The 21,796-nt window shown below is 48.4% G+C and overlaps 1 protein-coding gene and 1 long non-coding RNA gene across 2 annotated transcripts; one reads left to right on the plus strand and one right to left on the minus strand.

Moving 5' to 3' along the window:
* Window positions 1-3,569: 3,569 nt before the first annotated feature.
* Window positions 3,570-10,152, minus strand: LOC132647284 (uncharacterized). The gene is made up of 3 exons (XR_009585650.1): window positions 8,827-10,152; window positions 5,765-8,096; window positions 3,570-4,066 (listed from the first exon to the last, which is right to left on the minus strand). It is a non-coding gene; the product is annotated as an uncharacterized LOC132647284 (long non-coding RNA).
* On the plus strand, window positions 7,698-18,134 carry Cckbr (cholecystokinin B receptor). Its single transcript, XM_021664471.2, has 5 exons — window positions 7,698-7,831; window positions 14,328-14,579; window positions 14,725-14,974; window positions 15,232-15,401; window positions 15,513-18,134. The coding sequence occupies exons 1-5, from the start codon at window positions 7,702-7,704 to the stop codon at window positions 16,043-16,045; spliced, it is 1,335 nt and encodes a 444-aa protein (XP_021520146.1). The 5' UTR covers window positions 7,698-7,701; the 3' UTR covers window positions 16,046-18,134.
* The last annotated feature ends 3,662 nt before the right edge of the window (window positions 18,135-21,796 follow it).

Raw genomic sequence — 21,796 nt, forward strand, 5'->3', positions numbered from 1 at the left:
TTAATATACCTACCCTGTCTTCTGCCACAACAACCAACCAAAATGGCTCTTTCCAAGGTTACCAATGGTTTCTAGGTCACTAGATGCTGAACAATTTCTCAGCCATTCAGTTTCTTACCCAGGAGCAGCATTTGATTGGTTCAGCACATTCTCCTCTGATGAGGATGTGGGGAGAACAATGTTTATCCACTGCTGGTAGAAATGTAAGCTAGTACAGCCATGATGGAATTTAGTATGGGGGCTTCTCAAATTAAAAATCACTGTGGCTGGGGAGACAGCTCTGCAGTTAAAGCCGTTGCTGGCAAGCAAGGGGACCAAAGTTCAGATCCCTAGACCAGTTCTCAACTTTGCTAATGCTGTGACACTTTAATACAGTTTCTCATGTTGTGGTGACCCCCGACCATAAAATTATTTTCACTGTCACTTCATAACTGTAATTTTGCTTCTGTTACGAATCACAATGTAAATGTAATACACTTTCCTCTATCTTAGGTGACTCCTGGGAAAGGGTCATTCAATCTCTGAAGGGATCACAACTCACATTTTGAGAACCATTGGCCTAGAGCCACATGAATGCCAGGCAAGAATGGCAGCCCTCTGTAATTTCAGCCTATGGAGGCAGAGACAAGGGAGTTCCACAGAAATCTGGCTAGTGAAACTACACAGATTTTGTGAGTTTTGAGTTTGATTGAGAGATCCTGCCCCAAAGAACAAGGCTGAAGAGCAACCAAAAAGAAATTCTAGCATCAGCTTTGGGCGCACACATGCACACACATGCACACACATGTACACACAAATAAGCATGATTATCTAGTATTCTATCCCTGGAACCCACATAAAAATGAAAAGGAGAGAGCTTAATCTGCATTATTGTCCTCTGATCTCTACATCTGTGTCATGTCACAAGCAGACACCCCCCCAAACACACACATCCCACACACACATGTGTACACCAATAATAAATAAAATACACTTTTTTAAAAAAGGGAACTAGAACCTTCATATAAGCTAGCTCTACTACTCCAGGGCATATACCAGAATGGTTCAATGTACTAGCACAGAGATGCTTGCACAATCATATTTACTGCTGCATTAGTCACAGCTGCAAGAAAATGGATCCTTCCTACGTGTCCATCAACAGATGAATGGATAATGAAATCATAGCGCCAAAGAACAATGGAATTCTAGAGGTAAACACAAGTGAAATTTGCAAGAAAAATAATAATGTTGGGAAATACTACATTAAGCTGGGTAACTCAGAAAGACAAAAAAAAAAAATAGAGTATTCTCTCATATGCTGATCCTAGCATGTAATATTTACATGTGTGTATCTAAGTGGATATGTGTGGGTACAAGAGACCAGGAGAGGAGGAGAAGAGGAGTTGAGGAAGTGGAGGAGGGCAATGGGCACTATCAGATGAAAGTGAAAAGGAAGTTACAAAGCATTGGAAGGGTAGAAGAGGGTGGAAGGAGAATCAACAAAAATAAATTTTAAATGCCAAAATCAGCTGATGCTATGTATGTTCATTTAAAAATTCTAAAACAAAATAATAATAAATTTAAAAATAATATCAGGCCTAAATTTAAAGTGAGAGGGAAAAATTCATCAAAAGAAACATGCCAGAACACAGTTTCTGTTATTTTCATTCAGTTTTTTATTCACAAAACTCTCAGGGATTTTTCTCTCATTTTCTTCTCCCACCCTCCGCCTGCAAACACTCGGAGTTCTGCCTCCCTACTTCCCGGGCAGTTTTTACTTCCATCTTCTACATTCTTTCTATAGCTTTAAGCCACTGTCATGTCTCATCTGAATTGGTCTCCCCCCATACCTAGCTTTGACGTGAGCCATCATTGCAATCCTTAAAATACACCCATGTCTTCCGGGTGTAGCAATGTGGATCTCCTCTCACTTAACTAGAAAGTGTGTTTCTTTTCTATAGCCACTGTAACAGATTACAATGACTTCCGGGACTTAAAGCCATTCATTTATTAGCTCTCAGAGCTATTGGCCAGAAATCTAGCCAATGTGGCTGAATTCTCTGTTCAGGGTGTCACAAGCTGTCGTTACACTGTATTCTCTTCCAGAAATTCAGGAAGGACTAAAAGTCCCTGGCATTTTTCTGGCTGCCATAGGGTAACTGCTCTCTGCTAGAAATCACTTTCAGGTCCTTGTTCTGCGCCCTCCTCTGTTCTCTAGCTTATAATAGCAACTGTCATTTCTTCACGGGGTCCCTGTCTTTCCGCCATCAGTAGTATGTTGAGAGACTGGAGAAATGGCTCAATAGTTAAGAGTGCTCATTGCTCTGGAGAACCAAAGTTTGGTTCTCAGTAGCTACACTCACAACTGCCTGTAACTCCAGCTCAGGGATCCAACACCTTCTTCTGGCCCACAGGCAGCCACATACATGTGGCATACAGACACACAACCATACACACATGATACTTATGAAATATATATAAATCAGTCTTTAAAAACATTAGTGTACTGAGGTGGGCATGGTGGCTGTCTTAGGTTTCTATGGCTGTGATGAAAAACCATGGCCAAAAGCAACTTGGGGAGGAAAGGGTTTATTTGGCTTACACTTCCACATCACAGTCCATCATCAACGGAAGTTGGAGCGGGACCGTAGAGGCAGAACTGAAGTGGAAGCCATGGAAGAACATTGCTCACTGGCTTGCTCCTTGTGGCTTGCTTAGCCTGCTTTCTTATGCGTCCCAAGACCACTTTCCCAGAGGATGGGCCCTCCCATGTTAATCACTAAGCAAGGAAATGCTCGATACTTGCCTCCAGCAATCTGATGGAGTCATTTTTTTTCTTGAGGTTCCTCTTTCCAAGGTAATTCTGCCTTGTTGTAAAGTTGACAAAACAAAAATAAAACAAAACACAAAACAAAACAAAAAATAGGACAGTAGTACAGACCTGTAATTCCAGCACTGGAAAAACGAAGGCAGAAAGGTCAGGAGTTCAAGGCCATTCTCTGCTACATGGTGAGTTCCGGGCCAGCCAGCACTACTTGAGACTCTATTTGGACATACACTCCCTTCTTAAAATATCTGGTTTCTGCTGCTGCCTGTCCAGCCAGGAAAAACTCTTTGCTATTCAAGGATCTGTATGATTTGACTAGGAGTGCCTGAATAATTTCTGTATTTTTGAGAGCAACTAACTAGTGACATTAATTCCACGTAAAATCTTTGTTCCCACATAACCTGGTCATGTGTCTAGTTCCTCACTGTACTCACTGGCCTATCTAGACTCTAGAGATGTTTACATGATTAGAGATCACCCTCCAAGACAGTCAGGAAAGTATCTCTGCAGAATGCTAATCTACATGAGTGTAGAGGAATTTTTTTCCAGCAACATGGCTGCTTTGGCGAGCGGTCATATCCAAAGACCTGGGTCTGTGTGATTCGGCTGAATGAATACACACCCTTAGCACACACCTGTAATCCCCCTGGCTGGCATTTAGCACACACCTGTAATCCCAAACAATGAAGTCAATTGAGGGGCAGACAAAGTGAGAAATCAGAGAAAGTTTTGACAGAATGAGTTAAAGACAGGATTTGACCAATTCTTGGGAAAACAGAAAGGGGAGAGAATTTATTTAAGAGCAGTGCAGAAAGAGAGCAGGAGAGTTGGAGACGACAGCACAGTGAAGTTTGGGAGTGTAGTACAGTTCAGTGAGGTTTGGTGCAGTTCAGTTGAGTTGGTGTAATCCAGTTGGTGGAATCCAGAGACCGTTTTTCCAATCAGAGCAATTCAGTAAACAGCAGAGAGATACCAGTTTGAATCAGTCAGCCCAGAGAGGAGTTTTGAGCCGTAACAGCTGAATTAAACCAGGCAGCCATAGTTCAGCGAGAACTAGAAAAGATGAGCTTGTTCAACAGTGGTTAGCAGAAGGAGGTGGGAAGCTGAAGTCTTCATGCCCGAACTTGCAGAAGATTAGATTGTATGAAGGCTAGAAGCTTCCAAACCTAGGCCTAGGGATAGTTTGTTAGAAATGCTCTGGGCTCAGCCCAAATCATGAATTTGTAAATCTTGGGTACAGCACTCATCTCATCCCATCATCTGAGGAATACAAATAATATTTACACATGAGATTAGATATATGGGTTTAAAGGAAAAGAGAATCTTCCAGAAAGCATATGCAAAATTGATGTGACTGGAAAATGCATAGCAAAAGGTGGAAGGGGGCACCTTTTTTCTTCATTATTTATTCATTCATTTTACATCCTAATCAAAACCCCACTCTCTCCTCTTTTCCCAGTCCTACCCTCCCACCCACTTCCCCATATCCCCTTCCTCCCCACCCACCTCCACCCCTGGGTACCAACCCACTCTGGGACATCAAATTGAATGAGGATTAATTGCCTCCTTTTTCATTGAGGCAAGGCAAGGGAGCCCTGCTAAGAAAACGGGATCCAGATGGAGGCAACAGAGTCCAAGTCATAGACAGCCCCTGCTCCAACTGTCAGGAGACCCCCTTGAGGACCAAGCAGCCCGTCAGCTTCATATATGTAGGGGGCCTAGGACCAGTTCATGCATGTTCTTTGGCTCATGGTTCAGTCTCTATGAGCCCTCATGGGCCCACATGAGTTGGCTATGTAAGTATTCTTGTGGTGTCCTTGGCCACTCCAGCTCCCACAATACTTCCTCTAACTCTTCCACAAGAACAAGACTCCCCGAGTTCTGACTAATGTCTGTTTGGCTGTGGGTCTCTGCATCTGCTTCCATTATCTGCTGGATGAAGCCTCTCAGAAGACAGTTAAGCCAGGCTCCTTTCTGAAAACACAGCAGAGTATCAACAGTGCAGGGGTTGGTCTCTCCCATGGGGAGGGTCTCAAGTTTGGCCAGGCATTTGTTGGCCATTCCCTCAATCTCTGCTCCATCTTTTATCCCTGCACATCTTACAGGCAGGGCAAATTTTGGGTCTAGGGTTGGTATTTCACCTCTCTCCTAAAGCAAAGGTCGGTAGGTTGGCATAACTCAAATGGTATTCTGAGTATAAAACTCTGACCATAGCATAGAGGATTAGACGTAAAGAGGTACCGGCAAAGTGCGGTAGCCATCCTGGGAGCCTGGGATTGTAGTGTCGTAGTACAAGGGACTGCTGAATGCAGGCAGAGCCCCTCAGTAGCTAAAATCCACAGGACTTTGTGGATGGTTGAGTGTGGGAGCAACGCAGCTACAACTCCACAGGAATCAACCTCTAAACCAGAGATTACTGTGAAGGGCATTTACTAAGGAGTACTCTCAAAGTCGACACCTGTGCAAGAGGGGAGGAAAATGGGATTGGGCAAAGCGAGAGCTGAGCAGTGATTCAGACCCAACAGAGTCCTCAGCCGGCCTCAAAGGAGAAGCTGGGGTGCTGTGAACAGATTGCCTCCGGTGGGATGTGGGGACTGGGGCCAGTTTCTCTGGGCTCATCAGTCGGTGCATGTATGATAGCCCAGGAAGAGTTCATGATTTTGAGGGACTTGGCACTCTGCGCTGACAGCTTCTGAAGGGGGCTGACAGTGGAGAGCCATCTTCTAGGCAATGAACCCTTTGTTTTTAAGGAGTCTGGGCTTCGTGTACAACATCCTTTACAGTGGTGGAGGAGCATAGAGGGTGAGTCTTAGGTTTCCTTTTTTATTTTCATTTGATCTGTCTATGTGATAGGAGTGTTTTGTCTACATGTATGTGGTATGTGTACCACATAAGGGCCTGTGTCCACAAGGGCCAGAAGAGAGCAATGGATCTGCTGAAACTGGAGTTGAGACTCACCTGGTCAGCGCTGGGAACAAGCCCGGGTCCTCTGCAGGAGCAGCAAGCGCTCTTAATACCAGCTCTCCAGCCCTGAGTCCTAATTTTTCGATCTGCACATCTTCCCAGTTGAATTTGCAGTCTCTGGCTTATCCGGTAAAATCCCCACTGCAGTGGGAGCTCTTCAGGGGCAGACTCACTGCGTGGGAAAGTGGCACACAGTCCCGAAATTGACAGCTACGTGGTTTGCTGGATGAGTGAACGCAATCTACATCTCCTTCCTCCCTCCTCCATTGCCTTTGCCCCCTCGTTCCTCGGTGCTACCATCGTCCAATGTGGGAAAAGTTCATCGGATTATCAGAGAGGCCACCTGTGCTGAGGCTGAACAAACAGCACATCAAGTTCCACTGATCCAGGGCTCTCAAAAGAGCAAGGGAGACAACGAAGCAAGCGGGAGGGAGTCGGTGATGACATCCCGGTTTAACCCTTTCTCCAGTGCTTCAGCCCTCAGGAACCTGTCAGCGCTGACTGATCAGGCAGATCCTTTCCAAAACGGCCATGGGATGCTAATTCTGAATTCCCCATATAGCCAGACTCCACCCAACTCCAGTTCTCTCTTGCTCCTCGGACGCGCCCTCCCCACCTCTTTGGGAGCCCAAAAGATGATATTTCGCATCATGCTGGAATTTCTTTGGAATGGGGAAGAGTGGAAGAAAGAAGGCTGAAGTAGAGGAGGCCTGTCCTGCCTCAGGAAGCCGAGTCCGCCTCAGTCTTGCTCACCGCATGCACCTTCCAGCTTTATTCCTGCCCGCCGCATCCTAGAGACCCAGCCCTCTTCCACCCCCTCTCGTGGGAACCCAGCGCTGCACACGGGTGCTGCCCTTGTGCTGAGGGCAAACAGAGAGCATCAGCGTTTCAGGGGCTGGTGGATGCTGCCTAGAGACCAGCCGAGGGAGCCGACCAAGCTGCCTTGCTCCCTATCTTTCCCCCGGGTAAGGCCAGGGCTAGACTAACCCTGCTACACCTCAACTGGGTTCATTTCTCACTGCAAGTGAGAAATGCAGTTCTCACTTGCATTTCCGGCCGCCCCCAGTGCCTGAGCCCACTCTCAGCTCGAGTCAGCCCTTTCCCTTGTACAGTCTCCGTTGTGAGCAAGAGGCCCTCCGGGACCTTGTTGGAGGCCTCGGAGCAGAAGCCCGGGTTTTGGGTTTCTCATAGGAGGTGGGGTGTGCCGAGGCAGGGCTACTCCAGCCCTCACCAAAGAGCTGCAAGGAGCTAAGGTAGTGGTGATACTGAGGGGGTCGCTGGGGCCACTGCGGCAGAGCAGGGTAACTGCGGCTCCAGGCGGGCTCAGGCACCTGCTCTGTAGCGGGGAACCCGGGATGCAAACCGGATCACCACCGCCACCTCCACGTCTTCTAAACCACCAAAGAAAAATGCTGGACCCTACAGCAGTTACTCACGGCCCCCCGCCCCCATCATGTCATCTCCTCCCGCAGGAGCGCGCGCAGATGCCCGTGTGTGTGTGTGTGTGTGTGTGTGTGTGTGTGTGTGTGCCCGCGCGCGCACACTCGTACACACACACACACACACACACACACACACACAGAGATAGGGGCATTGATTCGAGAGGTGGGCAGAAAAGACATCTCTGAGAGAAGACAGGAGAACCTAACGCGGGGGCGAGCCTGGAGAGCAGTCACCCAGCAGCGCGCGCGGAACTCTGGAGCGGAGGAGGCGCGCCAAGTGTCACCTGGTGGGACAAAAGCCGCTCAGAGCCTGGGACCTGCTGGAACCAGGGGCAGGCTGCAAGGGCAGTGGAGGGGCCGGGGCAGAGGGCGGGAACCGGGAGGGGCGGGCAGGGCGGTGGGCGGGAACCTGAGCCACCCGCGCTGCGGGAGCAGGTGGAACCGGCGCTGGAGCCGGCTTGGCGGAGCTGAGTGGGACTTCACAGGGCCATGGATCTGCTCAAGCTGAACCGCAGCGTACAGGAGCCCGGGTGCCGCCCGGGGGTCCCGGTTCTCAACACCAGTCATGCCGGCAACCTCAGCTGCGAGCCCCCTCGCCTCCGCGGAACCGGGACCAGAGGTGGGTGCCTCCCTGAGCCTTTCTCATGCACCTCATAACACCAACCGAGAACCCTGGCAGCACTTCCCCGGCTTCTACACAGGTCGCTCGCCTCCACACACTGCGCCCCGCAAGCTCTTACAACTCCATCACACCTTCGTACCATCTGTTTCAAAGCCTCTGGCCCTGCACCGGCTCTGTCAGTCCCAAGCTCAGCACCACACAGGTGGGACGCACGGGCCTCTTCTTGCCAGCAGGTCCAGCTCTCTAGCTCTCTAGTCTAGCACTGCAGAGAGACAGGAACCGGTGAAAGAAAGGCAAAAAGGGGGAGGCTGGAATGAGGGCGAGAGCTCTCTGGACTGCCTGAATGGGAGACCTTCCCGGGAAAAGATTCTTAAATCTGAATTTTGCCGGCACTAGGGGATGCTGCCTTTCGTGTTTTCGTTTGTCCCCCAACTCTTCTGCTGCCAGATTCAAGTCCTTCCTCCGTCTGTCTCTGCCTTCTCTGTCTCTCTGGGTCTCAGAGTCCCTTCCCAAGCCTCCAAGCGTCCCTTTTCTCGCTGCGCCAGAGCCAACTTCCCTTGCATCATCACGCCATCCCTTCGTGTCACCTTCCCTCCCCGCTACTTTCACTACTCATCCTGGCTTCAAAGTGACTCTCACTCCTCCCATCCGCTAACATCTTCATTGCTTCAATGAACATCTTAAAATGCATCCCCCCCCCTGTTCCCATAACCATGTTGGCTTGCAATGTTTAATGAATATTTGCCAGGCTAAGCACTGGGGGCAACCAGAATGAACTAAACACAGTCTGCAGTCTCGTCAGGCTGCAGTCAAGTACATGGGGACAGAGATCACTGGAAAAACCATAGCCCGGAAGTCCCACAAAAGGGTCTGATTGGATCCTGAACACCCAAAGGAGTCCGGGTCTGACAGCCTCACTGAGGTTGGACCAGGGAGCGTTGGATTCTATGGAGTAAACATTGGAATAAATTATAATCTACATATTTACTTACCCATAAAGCAATCCATGCTTCCTCGGTTTGGCTGTTACCCACTGTCCCTTAGATTCTTTCATTCAGGAAATATTTATTGAACCAGAAACTGTGCTAGGCAACAAGGATACGAGTTTAACAAAACTGACACAACCCTACTTTACGGAGCTCTGGGGTTGTAGGGAAACAGACAAGTAAGCCAGGAACAGCAGCACAAAGAGGAGAAAGAGGGAGTATACAAGAGGAACACCTCTAGGCTCCTACCCTTGGGAGTTAGGATGGGTTTATTGGACAGTGGGATATATGCTGAATTAAAGAAAACACAACAGGCAGAGAGCTAAAAGTGAAGGGGCAGAGGAGGCATAAAGTGTCTTTGGCAACGACAGCTTGTCTAAAAAGCTCTAGTTTAAGCCCAGAGCATGTTTGATCAATACAACGTAGTTTTTGAATGACGGGAACATGGACCACTAACGGTACATAAAAACGTTCAGGCTGGACCAGCCTAGAGTGTTTATGGAGTGCTTTATAGCCCTTGCTAGAGATTGTAGATTTTATCCCGCGGCATTGGGACCACTGAAGAATTCAGTCGTGCTAGCAGGATTAGTTTCATGGTGTTGAGAATGGATGGAAGCATGACACGGAATGCAGGGTACTTTAGAAAGCCATTGCATTACCCAGATCTGGTTGAAAGCTGATGCCAGCCTAGGAGGTGCTGGCAGTGGGAATGAAGAGAAGTGGATGGATCTGAGAGCCACTTCTGGAAAATGGAATCAAGAGAACCTGAAGATTGATTAGAAGCAGAGAGGGTGGATGAGGTCCACATGAAACCCAGTTTCTGGTGGGGGAAATTGAAAGTTGTTAGATGGAATATCATGAGAAAGACAATCAAGGAGGGGCTGGATATGCAGTACACTTCATATCAGAGCTCTTGCCTAGCAACTGCAAGGCCCTGGCTTCAGTTCCCAGTAGCAAAGGAGAAGTTTTGGAAGAGGGAATTATTATAAACTTAGTTTGGAACTCATAGGGTTCAGATAACGGTAGTTACTTACCGAAGCTGTTGAATCCAGAGATCTGAAACTTACCTTGGAGGTCTGAGCTGAAAATACAGACTTGAAAAATCTTCAGCTGGAGGGAGTACTAGAGACCATAGAAATAGACAATTTTTTTAATATTGTACAAAATGAGAACAAGGAAACTGAGAAAGGCCTCTAAAGAATCCTGGTGCTTAAAAGCAAGGCAGAGGGAAGAGATTCCATGAGGAGATTCAAGTGAAAGAGAAACAGTAGCTGTATCTTTGCAGAAAGTGAGGAGAGAGTCCTGACTGAGGTAGAGTGAGTCAGAGAAGAACACGACAGCCATGCTGGTCTTATTCATATGCAATAACGAGTTCTTAGGGGGAGATGTGGATACCGAGACCTGACTCAGAAGGTAGAGGATTGGGCCACAGCGAAGGGGTGGTAAGAGGTAAACAAGAGTAGTCCAAGAAGTAGGGGTGTGAGAGAGAAAGAAAAATAGGTAGAAGTTTGGGGGGATGTAGCAAAGCATTACATACATACATACATACATACATACATACATACGTCATATCTCATTTTGTTGCCCAGGCTGATCTCAAAATGGTCGTTCAAACAATTTTTTCCTGCATTAGCCCCTATAGTAGCAAGGACTACAGATTTGCTACAGATTTAGGAGCTATTTGTCTAACACATGATGCACCTATTTTATTATTCCATACAAAATATCACCTTCTCCATGGCTGCGTAAGCAGACCTTCTCCAGATATTACCCAGAAAATCATGGAGTATCATTCATAAGCACACAGCTATTTTCAGCAAAGACTCTGTGTTCGCTCCGGTTCTCAGCTATTTCACACAACAAAGATTAACATCTTAGCTGAGCTAAACGTGTTAACATCTGACATTTATACTCACTTAGATAGTGCCCACACATCTTAGATATTACTACCGCCTCCTCTGACAGAGCCACCATCATGGCATTATTCCCCGTTCACAAACAGAGCTCTGCACATAGCCCTTGCTTCCTGAAGGCATCACCTACAAACCGAGGTGTTATTTCATCTTGGCCATCATCCTTGCTTACCCCAGTGTCATCACAGCCACTCTGGTGGTCTCTAAAATTAAACCTACCTCTCCATCATCCTCAAACACCAGAGCAGCACCCAGCATTGCCAACTATTGTTACCAACTCACCCTTGCACATTGCCTCTGCTTCCTGCTCACTGCCACCAACACTCCTGTGCACCCAGCTGTTCTCAGTCATTCGAGCACTGTCCCTGCAGAGTGAGCATGAGGACACGAGTACCACACTGACCTCTCTGTTAGTGAGTAACCACACACCAGGAGCACACAACCGGAGCACACCAGGCGAAGGCATTGGCTGCTGCACCTCCTGTGGAGTCTTTCTTAGAAAAGCCTGCTTTGCTTTGCTTTTGTTTTGTTTTTAGGTAGGTTAACATGTACCCTAGGCAGGTCTTGAACACCTGATCCTCCTGCTTCCAATCCCTGGGATTTCCAGCATGTTCCACCATGCCTGGTTTAGAAAGTGATGGGGATAAACCTCCCCCCACGCCCACCCCCATCTTTGCACATGCTAGTTAAGCACTCTACAAACTGAACCACATCCTCAGCACAAGGCTATCATTTGTTTTAGATCGTTGTTTCCGTTCTTATACTCACTCTTCTCTGCCATCATCTGAATGATCATACACACACATTTCACATACTAACACACCCATGTGCTCACACGCTAACAAACACACATTCACATACTAACACACACTCACATGCTCACACACTAGCAAACACACACATTCTCAGTCTCTCCCTCACAGTGCCCAGGTGCACGCTCAGTCACAGACTCACACACGCTACACATTCACACACATTTGCTCTGCATTTGCTTGTCACACTTACTGTGACTTTATCCTCTTGTTTTCAGAACTTCATAAAGGGGAAGCCTTTCATCTTTTGGGGCCACCACTATTCAAGCCCAAGGACACACGTATGGGGTGTATCAATCGGGTGAATGAGTAAGATATGAGTGTTTTAGTGCTTGTGTAGTTAAAAGTGCAGCACCAGCCTGCAGTGGGGTAATTATGCTAAGAATTAGTTGAAGAAAGATCCAGAGGATGTAACAATGATGGTGGAACTGAAGAGGTTAAGGTGGGTAAAGACAGGAGAAAGTGGACTTAGAAAAAAACAAAGAATTCAAAAGAGGCCACCTGCTCTATAACAAAGATCTCCCTTCCAGAGTCTCTTTGTTCCTGCACACACACACACACACACACACTTCACACCTCAAATATGTTAGACTTAAGCCTTCCATAATCTGTCCCTGTCGGGGGGGGGGGGGGACACTTGATCCAGGTGTGGTGGCACACACCTTTAATCTTAGTGCTTGGGATGTGGAGGCAGGAGAACCCCTCTGAGTTCAAGGCCAGCCTGGTCTAGATTGGGAAATCCTGGACAGCCAGTACTACATAAAGAAACTGACAAAAGTAAGAAAAAGAATTTCAAAAAGAGGAGGAAGGGAAAGAGGCGGGAAAGGAGGAGAAGGAAGAGAGCTTGAAAAGTAGACATACAACAGCAAGAGCACGGTCCCAAATCAGCCCATCATATGCTATTGGTCCACCACGATCCTCCAGCATGCACCTCCTAAGACACACAGGCAGAGGAAAGGGCACAATAAAGTGGGGAGAGGCGCCATGATGGAATAGAGATAGGGACAAAGAGGCATCTACACTGAGATCTGATTGGAGAAAATAGAAAAAGTATGATGAATGGCTGGGCCCCTGCAGCAGCTGTAGGCAAAACTTTTAGGTATCCAGAGATCTAAGCAAGTAATGTTACTGCTAAGTCCTGTTTGAGGAATTCTTTTTTAAGGATTTATTTTAGTAAGAGTAGTTGTAGTATGAGTGTGTGTGTGTGTCTGTGTGTGTCTATGTGTGTCTGTGTGTGTGCATGTGTGCACTTGTGTGTGTGCATGCGTGTACTCAAGCACACTCGAAGGGACAAAAAAGAACACAGAAAAGACACTCCTGCATCCAAAATAGTGCGTCAGGTTCCCAGGATCCAAGATCTCGAATTACAGCTGTGAGCCAACTGGCATAGAAGTGCTCTTTACATCTTTAAGCCTTGAGGATTTCTAATAAATAGACCTTATTTGAACCCTACAAGAACTTCTACATAAGCTAGTTATCATTATGAGACAGCAATATAGTTTGGAAACTAAGCCAAGCATCAGCTAAGAGAAGAGAGTTAAAGAAGAGAGGGCTGTATCACTGGACCCCCCTACCCCACAGTGCAGGAGGCTGTCGCACACTTTCTCCCTGGCACCGAGGCCCCAGGAATGGATAACTCAGACCAGTTCAGTTCAATGCAGTGTTGTTCAGGTTTGTGTGCTTAGAACACAGGTCCAAAGATGAGTCTGTAGACAGACAATGACACGAATGAATGGGTCACCCTCCGGGCCCTGCTGACGCGCCCAGCAGCATGGGTCTCTCCTGGGGCTCACACAGCTTCTTGTATAGCTCTCGGCCCTATCACACTGTGTGGCAATTATCAGTTGAAGTATCTCAGATTCCCACTCTCCTGTAAGCTCTCAGATGCAGGGAATTGTCATAGTCACCCTTTTGTCCCCAGTGTCTGACACAAAGTGGGTTCTCTGCAAATGTTTACTGAGTGAGAATTAATGTTTGGAGAATATTAAAGCACAACCCAGAATGAAAAAAGGGGGGGTTTCTAATAAGTGTGTAGGGAATGTGGGACATGCGTTAGTTCCCCAAATGAGGTGTCCAGGGTAGCCTTTCCAAAGCAGTGGCCATCAGTCTGATTCTTGGTGGGTAAGGGATTTGAACACATTTACTGCATTTTGGATGGGGTGGGGGGTGGAAACAAGGGGAGGAGATTATGAAACAGTATTCATTCCAAGGCTGAGAAACCAGCTTGAGAGTCACGAGTGCTCGTGATGCATTCAAGAAACTGAGTCATCTTGTGGCTTGAGTGGGCAGAGCGCTGAGAGGAGGAGACGGTCCTGAAGGAGGGGCTGAACAGTACAGGAGTAGTGGATGCCTTTTCTCTTTTGTTTACTTGGGGGGTGTTTTGTTTGTTTGTTTGTTTTGCTTTTGGGGAGTGGAGGGTCCAGGGTCCATGGAGCTCCAGTGAAATGGTCAGAGAAGGAACCTTTCCATCTAGTGGCTACAGATTAGTGATGTTGAGAAGTATCCAACCAGTGATTCCCTAAAGTGTTTACAAAGAAAAGCAAGCACGGAACCAACCTTAAGGAGAGACAGGCTTTTCTAAGGAAGAGTAGGGTTGGGCCCACTCCACTAAGCCTCCGCATTTAGGATGGTGAAGCGTTTACCGTCATCCATCATCCTTTACTGCAAAAATCTCAAGGTGTCGGGATCTAGCTGGATATTATGGTTTGGGAGTGGAGTGAGATTGGGAGTCTGCACGAATGGGGCTCAGATCCTCCTACAGCCACCTCTCGTGTCTACCCAGAATTGGAGCTGGCCATTAGAGTTACCCTTTATGCGGTGATCTTTCTGATGAGTGTTGGAGGAAATGTGCTCATCATCGTGGTCCTGGGACTGAGCCGGCGCCTGAGGACCGTCACCAACACCTTCCTGCTCTCCCTGGCAGTCAGCGACCTCCTGGTGGCTGTGGTCTGTATGCCCTTCACGCTGCTGCCCAACCTCATGGGCACCTTCATCTTCGGCCCAGTCATCTGCAAGGCAGTTTCCTACCTCATGGGTAGGTGGACAGACACTATCCCCCCTCTGCCCTCTCCCTTCTGAAAACACAGGGTTTTTCCTGACGAGGGTGTGGGAAATCCTCCTAGGGAGCATGCAGGGGGGGGGGGAGTTTCTAAGATGACCCTTTCGTCTACCCCATTTAGGGGTGTCCGTGAGCGTGTCCACGCTAAGTCTCGTGGCCATCGCCCTGGAGCGGTACAGCGCCATCTGCCGACCACTGCAAGCCCGGGTGTGGCAGACTCGCTCCCACGCAGCCCGGGTGATCTTAGCCACGTGGCTGCTGTCCGGCCTGCTCATGGTGCCCTACCCTGTGTACACAGTGGTGCGGCCAGTGGGGCCTCAAGCACTGAAGTGCGAGCATCGCTGGCCCAGTGCGCGCGTCCAACAAACCTGGTGAGGGCACCCCGCCACCCTATCTTAGAACGTCCCCTCCCCCAGGAGTCCCCAAGAATGTTCTCGCCAAGCCCCGGTCTGCACCCCCACATTTGGAATTCCAATTTAGGGCCAGTCTCTTGCCCTTTCCAGTACCATCCCCAGATTCTACACCTGCCTCGGGGCCATCCGGCCGCAGCCTAGAAACCCGTTTTTGCCTCTTCTTCCACCTGTGACTGGCCGCAGGGGACAGCGATTGGTCTGTGTTGTGTCTCCAGGTCGGTGCTGCTGCTAATGCTCCTGTTCTTCATCCCGGGTGTGGTTATGGCGGTGGCCTACGGGCTCATCTCTCGCGAGCTCTACCTAGGGCTTCGCTTTGATGGTGACAACAGTGAGACCCAAAGCCGGGTCCGAAACCAAGGAGGCCTGCCCGGTGGGACAGCGCCAGGTGGGTGAAATGCATGGGGCGTGGCCTTGGTGCGGCCGAGTGGAGGCTGGGCTGCAGGTTAAGAGGGGTCTGCCTTCCGCTTCGATTGCACCCTCTGCGCTCTGTGCTCAGGGCCTGTCCACCAGAACGGGGGTTGCCGACCCGAGACCAGCCTGGGTGGGGAAGACAGCGACGGCTGCTATGTGCAACTACCGCGGTCCCGACTGGAGATGACAACGCTGACCACGCCTACTCCTGGGCCTGGCCCTGGCCCCAGGCCCAACCAGGCCAAGCTGCTGGCTAAGAAACGGGTGGTACGAATGCTGCTGGTGATTGTTGCGCTCTTCTTCGTGTGCTGGCTGCCAGTGTTCAGCGCCAACACCTGGCGCGCCTTCGACAGTCCAGGCGCGCACCGGGCGCTCTCGGGGGCCCCTATCTCTTTCATCCACTTGCTGAGCTATGCCTCCGCCTGTGTCAACCCCCTGGTCTACTGTTTCATGCACCGCCGCTTTCGCCAGGCCTGCCTGGACACCTGTGCCCGCTGCTGCCCACGGCCTCCACGAGCTCGCCCCCGACCCCTTCCAGACGAGGATCCTCCTACCCCCTCCATCGCTTCTCTCTCCAGGCTAAGCTATACCACCATCAGCACACTGGGGCCGGGCTGAGGGTTTGGGGGAGTGGAGGATGAGAAAAGATACATAATCTCTGTAAACTGATCCATGCAAACACATAAGAAACACAAACCAGGACTAATCCAGGTGGAACCCAACTCCACACACAGACCCTGCACACAGAAAATTGTATCTTCGCTGCCCAACCTGGACCAGACAGGAGCCTCACGCGGGAAAGAAGGCACACTTCTCACGTGGGACTGAGCCCCGCCCTGGATGCCTGACCCTCACAGACAGTGTCCGTAGCAGTGAACTTTCTCTACACAGGGGGACTCTCACAAGGGCTGACTGGCTCACATGCATACATTAATGGCAATCTTCTAGAGCACTCATAGCCTAGTGCAGCTCCGACTTAGGACATTGCAAGCTGTCCCCAGTTTGACCTTCCTCATGCAGCACTGAAAATATCAACAGGCCTAATCACATGCCTTCCTGAGCTGCAGATCTTTCAGGACCAAAAAGTCCCCTCCTCCCTTTCCATTAGGCACTGAGGAAAGCCTTCTCTCCTGCCCCTCCCCCCTCAGCAAACTACGTGACACAAGAATAAATGACCCAGCATCCTCCTGGGCCTCCTGAACACTGGCAGGCAGATGAGCAGGTGTGGCTTACATGAAGCTTCTTCATGTGTTTGCTCCCATGACTACTCAACCCCGTGTCCAACCTTGTGCAAAAAGGCCTTGGTATGAGCACAGATAAGGACGATCGCATCCTTTCTCTATTCTTGTCTTGGTCCTACCCATACTCCAGAGATGTGGTAGCTGGGATTCAAAGTGGCAGGTGGGATATCCGTGACACTTCAAGGTTCCTGAGTACATTCTCCCATTTGGTGCCATTGTAATGTAATGTATTAATGCCATTAATGTAATATATTAATGGCTGCTGGTTAATTTTTTGATGAAAAGATAAAAGATGAAAGACTACATAAGACTCAGATTACTCAATGGGTGTTTGAAACACCAAGAATCAGACTGTGACAGGTACATAGAAGTTAAAGAGTGGGGTATTTGTGTTACATACTTGATCTCCTTTAGGGTCAGAAACTGGCCAAGATACAGTTGAATAGTTCAATGGTTCAATAAATACATGAACAGAGAGACTTGGGGATGACAGGATGGAATACAGGACTGGAGGCCAGTGTGGGTCTCAGAGCCCAACTCATGTAGCTCCAGAGAACAACAGAAACCAGCAACCTTAGCGCTTCACAGAGGGTTGGGGAGAAGACGGGAGGAGAGAATGGACAAGGGTGATCAGAGGAGAGCTGTTGGGAGAGGAGAGGTCCTCGATGCTTGATGTGGCGACAGATGGGAAACAGACCCTCAGTTGGGGCTGCTACTGCTGTGATGAGACCCCGGGACTGAAAACACGTTGGGGTGGAAAGAGTTTATTAAAGGCTCCCACTTCCACATCATAGTCCACTATTGAAGGAAGTCATGCAGGAACTCAAACAGGGCAGGAACCCGGAGGCAGGAGCTGAGGCGGAGGCCATGGAGGGGTGCTGCTTATTGGCTTGCTCCCCATGGCTTGCTCCCCCTGTGCACTGTGGCTTGTATACCTGCACTCACACTTACATCATACACACATAATAGTAATTAACTATTTTAAAACAAGAAATAACAGCCAACAGCTCCTCAGCTAGGGGTTAGTACCTTATGAGCCCTCTCCATGCTGAGTGCTGAGACAAGGGAGACCAGGAGGGTCTGGTGGTTACGTACGATATAAATATATTGTATTCATGCAGAAAAATACCCAAAGAATAAATTTAAAAATTTTTTAAGAACCGTATTGATGTAAATCCTGTGGAGACAAGTAGACCCAAGTTTTATGAGGCAAGGTATACAAAAATTTGGTACCTTTACTAAAGAAAAGAAGACAAAGTTGGTGGCTATAAAATTGCTTGGATCCTGACCCAGCACCTTGCGAGTAAGGAGCCTGAAATGTAAGCTTCATTAGCTTTGTCTAACATCCGCCCACTAACCAACCACCCTGGAGAAAGGCTGGGTGCGGGGAGCGCCGTGAAAAGGGACACCAGGCCCTCTGTTTACCATTATAGGGTCATTTCTATCCCTAGTTTCTCTTGGGTTCTGGGCTGTGGATGGCTGGGGGAAGAAAGAAATGAAGGAGAAGGCGTTCCAAGCTGTCAACTTAAGACCGTGCTGTTTAAAAATAGAATCCCAGCTGGCCTGAGGAGCTGAGGGAGATATTAGGCCCTAGGCTCTTGCCAGCTTTTCCATGGGAGCAGGAATAGGCTGCCCTTCCAGCACGGTGAGAGCTGCTCCTTGTCAGGAAGGCGTTGATTCCAGAGGATCAGGAGGGAGCACCAGAGCTAGGGCGAGGAAGGGCTGATGTAGCCTCCTTGAACTCAGGTGTGAACCACTGTTCCTGCTGAAAGCCTTTCACTCACGGAACCTTCCTGCCTCCATCGTCCTCCTCTGTGTTGCCAGATGGGGAGTCCTGAGCATCTTCCATCTGACACGTGTTTATTGAAACTTGGCAAATCATGTCTGCTGCAGATTCAGTGTCACTGCCCTCGTGGCCCCTGCTTGGTCACTCTAGAAGGCTTGTCGGCTTTCAGTGTTCCCCTGCTTTCTCTCTCCTGACAGTTATTCGTGTGCCTGCCTCCTTTCTCTCTTGGGCTGGAAACAGGATGCTATAACAGGAAGGTGACAGAGCCAGGTGACAGAGCCAGGTGACAGAGCAGGTGCTGGTGAAACCTGATGCTTCCTGGTGCTCTATGACAGGCATTTAGACAGATTCATCTTTTTCCTTCCCAAGGTCCTTCCACAGAGCAGTTCTCTTCTTCCAAAGGCTTCGGAGTCCTAGAGTAGTTATATAAGCGCCCACATCCAGAAGAGAGTCCAGAACAGAGCTTAAGTACCTGAACCCAAAGTCTCCCTACTCAGTCACAGGGCGTATGTTCTCCAACCCCTGTACCACCAGCCAGCCTGTGTGGTGCGAAGCTGGGCTTGGCGGTGCACAGCCTAAATCTCAGCACCTGAGGAGGAGGCAGGTGAATCTTTGTGTGTTCAAGGCCAGCCTGGTCTATAAAGTAAGTTATAGGATAGGGAGGGCTACACAGTGAGACCCTGTCCAGAAAAAAAAAAAAAAAGGTTACATGATTTTATTCAAATCATCTGAGTTTCAGTCCCAACTGTCTAACAGAAATGATCACACTACAACCATATATCACTTCAGAAAGAAGCAGAATAGTGAGCATGGAATGGATTGTCATTGTACTGGCATATAACATAATAAAGGTTAAACCTGAAATTCCTTTGTGACCTGGAGGAAGAAAAGCACCGGGAAACCGGCCCTGGGGAAAAGGTGATAAAAATGGTGTGTACCTGAAGTGTGTGTTCACACGTGTGTATGGGAGTGTGCCTGCATGTATGTGCTTGCACGTGGAGATGGGTTCACCTCAGAGGTCTTTCCGCAGGAGCCACCCACCTTGCTTTCTTTTTGCTTCTTGCTCATCGTGAGGTAGTTTTGCATCTATCACATGCTCTGCCACCATGATTTATGACCTCTGCACAACCTGAAAGCAAAGGGACCGGGACTGTTTAGTTCTCCAGCTTAATTAATGGACCAAAATGTCCAAAACTGTGAGCCAAACTTCCTATCTGTCTGTCTATCTATCTATTTATCTATTTATCTATCTATCTATCTATCTATCTATCTATCTATCTATCTATCTATCTATCTATCTGTCTGTCTGACTGTTTTTTCCAAGGCAGGGTTTTTCTGTAGCCCTAGCTGTATGGAACTCGCTGTGTAGATGAGGCTGGCCTTGATCTCGGATTTGCCTCTCTCTGCCTTTAAAGAAAGGTGTGAGTGCCACCACTGCCCAGGTAACGTTTCCTTTCTATAAAGTAATTGCTTCAGGTAATTTGTTATGGTAACAGAAAACTGACTTACACAGATATCCATCTACAACTGAAAGTGGCAGAATTCTTCGTTTGAGAGGAGCGTCGGAACCTCTGTAAAATGAGACTAGAAAGCAAAGTCAGGAATTGAACCCAGCTCTCCCTGACCCCAAAGCCCATTTTCTTTTCATCATAAATCTTGTCTCTAATTTCCCAGAGGAGGAAATCATTCAGGAATGTGGAGTCAACTTAGAGCCACTCAAAACTCTTTTCAGGGTTCAAAGCAGAGAACAGGTATTGTATTTGTGGTTCTGCAGGCTTGGGTCCCTCAGCAGCCATTGTTCTGTTCTCTCCATCCCTACAGAGAAGCCCCTTGGAAACCATCCTCCATAACACAAAATCCCGTCTTTTAACATCTCTCAAGAAGGCAGGTTTCATACTGTGTCGCAGAAACTCCTGGTGACAATCGAGGGAAAGAGCTGTAGCCGTGAGCATGCAGAGGGAACAGACATCATGTCACAGACATCTGCAGTCAGGAGCAAATGCTGATTGGTCAGATCTGACTAGTGCGGAGAGAAAGATGAGTTATGGGCTCTTCACTCAAGGTTGCCTCCAGGAAGTGAAAAAGAAAACAAAGCATGAGGCGTGAAGGCAGCAGGACCTGTTTTGGCTTTGCTGTTGAGGCACAGAGGATGCAGTGCTCTCCAGCAAACTGCAACCGTTATTGCATACCAAGCCACAAGCCTTTGGCTGCTACTTGCTCCCTGACCCTCAGCTGTTACCTCCTCAAGCTTAGGGGGTACTTGATCAGCCAGAACCTTCATGTGTTTACTAGCAACATGCATAAAGATCATTACCTCCCTTTGAACAGGATTCAGGCTTTGGGCAATAGAATTTCCAGCCTCACCACAAAGCCATTCTTGGGGACAGGAAACAGTTACTGAATTCAAGCTGCTGAAGTAGAATGTGTCCTAATCAAACAGTTTTGTGCGTCAGAATCCCCAGTAGGCACAGAAGTAGTGATTGATAAGAACTGGAGGGCTCCTGAGGAATGTACATTTAGAGGATAAGAGTAGCTAGAGATAAGGTATCCAGTTTCTCAGGGCAAAGCAAGCAGGCTCTGAGCAACAAGGAAGAGGCAGAAAGCCAAGACATTCTACAGCAGAATATAAGACCTCAAGTATATTTTAAGAAACAAGGTTGCCTAGCTGAATGTGTGAAAGGAAGGACTGTTGAAAAGGCCCTACACATGTCAAAGACAGCCTCTTGCTCCCCTTACTAAGGAACCCACATGGAGACTGAATTGTCTATGGGCGACATCTGAGCAGTGAGCCCAGGTCCTCTCCATGGTTGGTGCATCAGTTTCCACAGTCCCCTCCCCCCCCGGGGGGGGAAGGAATTTGTTGGCTCTGTTGATCTTTTTGTGGAGCTCCTATCTTCTTCGGGTCCTTCTATCCAACAGCTTTTCCATAGGATGCCCTGCACTCTCCCCAAATTGCCTGCTCTTTAATCATTTCCCCCTGGTGAGGTGGAAGGTCACAGAGGAAGAGGATGCAGGCAGCCCTGAAGAGACTTGATAGTCTGGGTCAGTAGGTAAGGGAGGAGGTCTTCCACTTTCTGAAGAATAGAGGATGGGGATTGGGGGAAGATGGAGAAAGGGTGAGACTGGGAGAAGACAAGGGAGAGGGCTATGATCGGGATGTAAAGTGAATCAATCAAAAATAAAAAAGGATTCTCAGTGCTATTTGATAATTCTCAGCTTACATAGAACTGTGTAGTAAATGCATTTCTTAAAAAAAAAAAAAAAAAAAAAAAAGGCCCTACCCAGACAAAAGCAAAGCCTTCCAGGCAGAACACAGCTTGTGGGCAAAGAGGATTCCATTCT

The sequence above is a fragment of the Meriones unguiculatus genome, chromosome 14 (genome assembly GCF_030254825.1).
Source record: "Meriones unguiculatus strain TT.TT164.6M chromosome 14, Bangor_MerUng_6.1, whole genome shotgun sequence".
Lineage (NCBI taxonomy): Eukaryota > Metazoa > Chordata > Mammalia > Rodentia > Muridae > Meriones > Meriones unguiculatus.

What these genes read in the sequence shown, in the direction of transcription:
- Cckbr (XM_021664471.2), top strand. Translation starts at nt 7,702, where the DNA reads ATGGATCTGCTCAAGCTGAACCGCAGCGTACAGGAGCCCGGGTGCCGC. An exon ending in GGCAGTTTCCTACCTCATGG is followed by an intron (nt 14,580 to 14,724) that starts GTAGGTGGACAG and finishes TACCCCATTTAG; the next exon opens with GGGTGTCCGTGAGCGTGTCC. An exon ending in GCCCGGTGGGACAGCGCCAG is followed by an intron (nt 15,402 to 15,512) that starts GTGGGTGAAATG and finishes CTCTGTGCTCAG; the next exon opens with GGCCTGTCCACCAGAACGGG.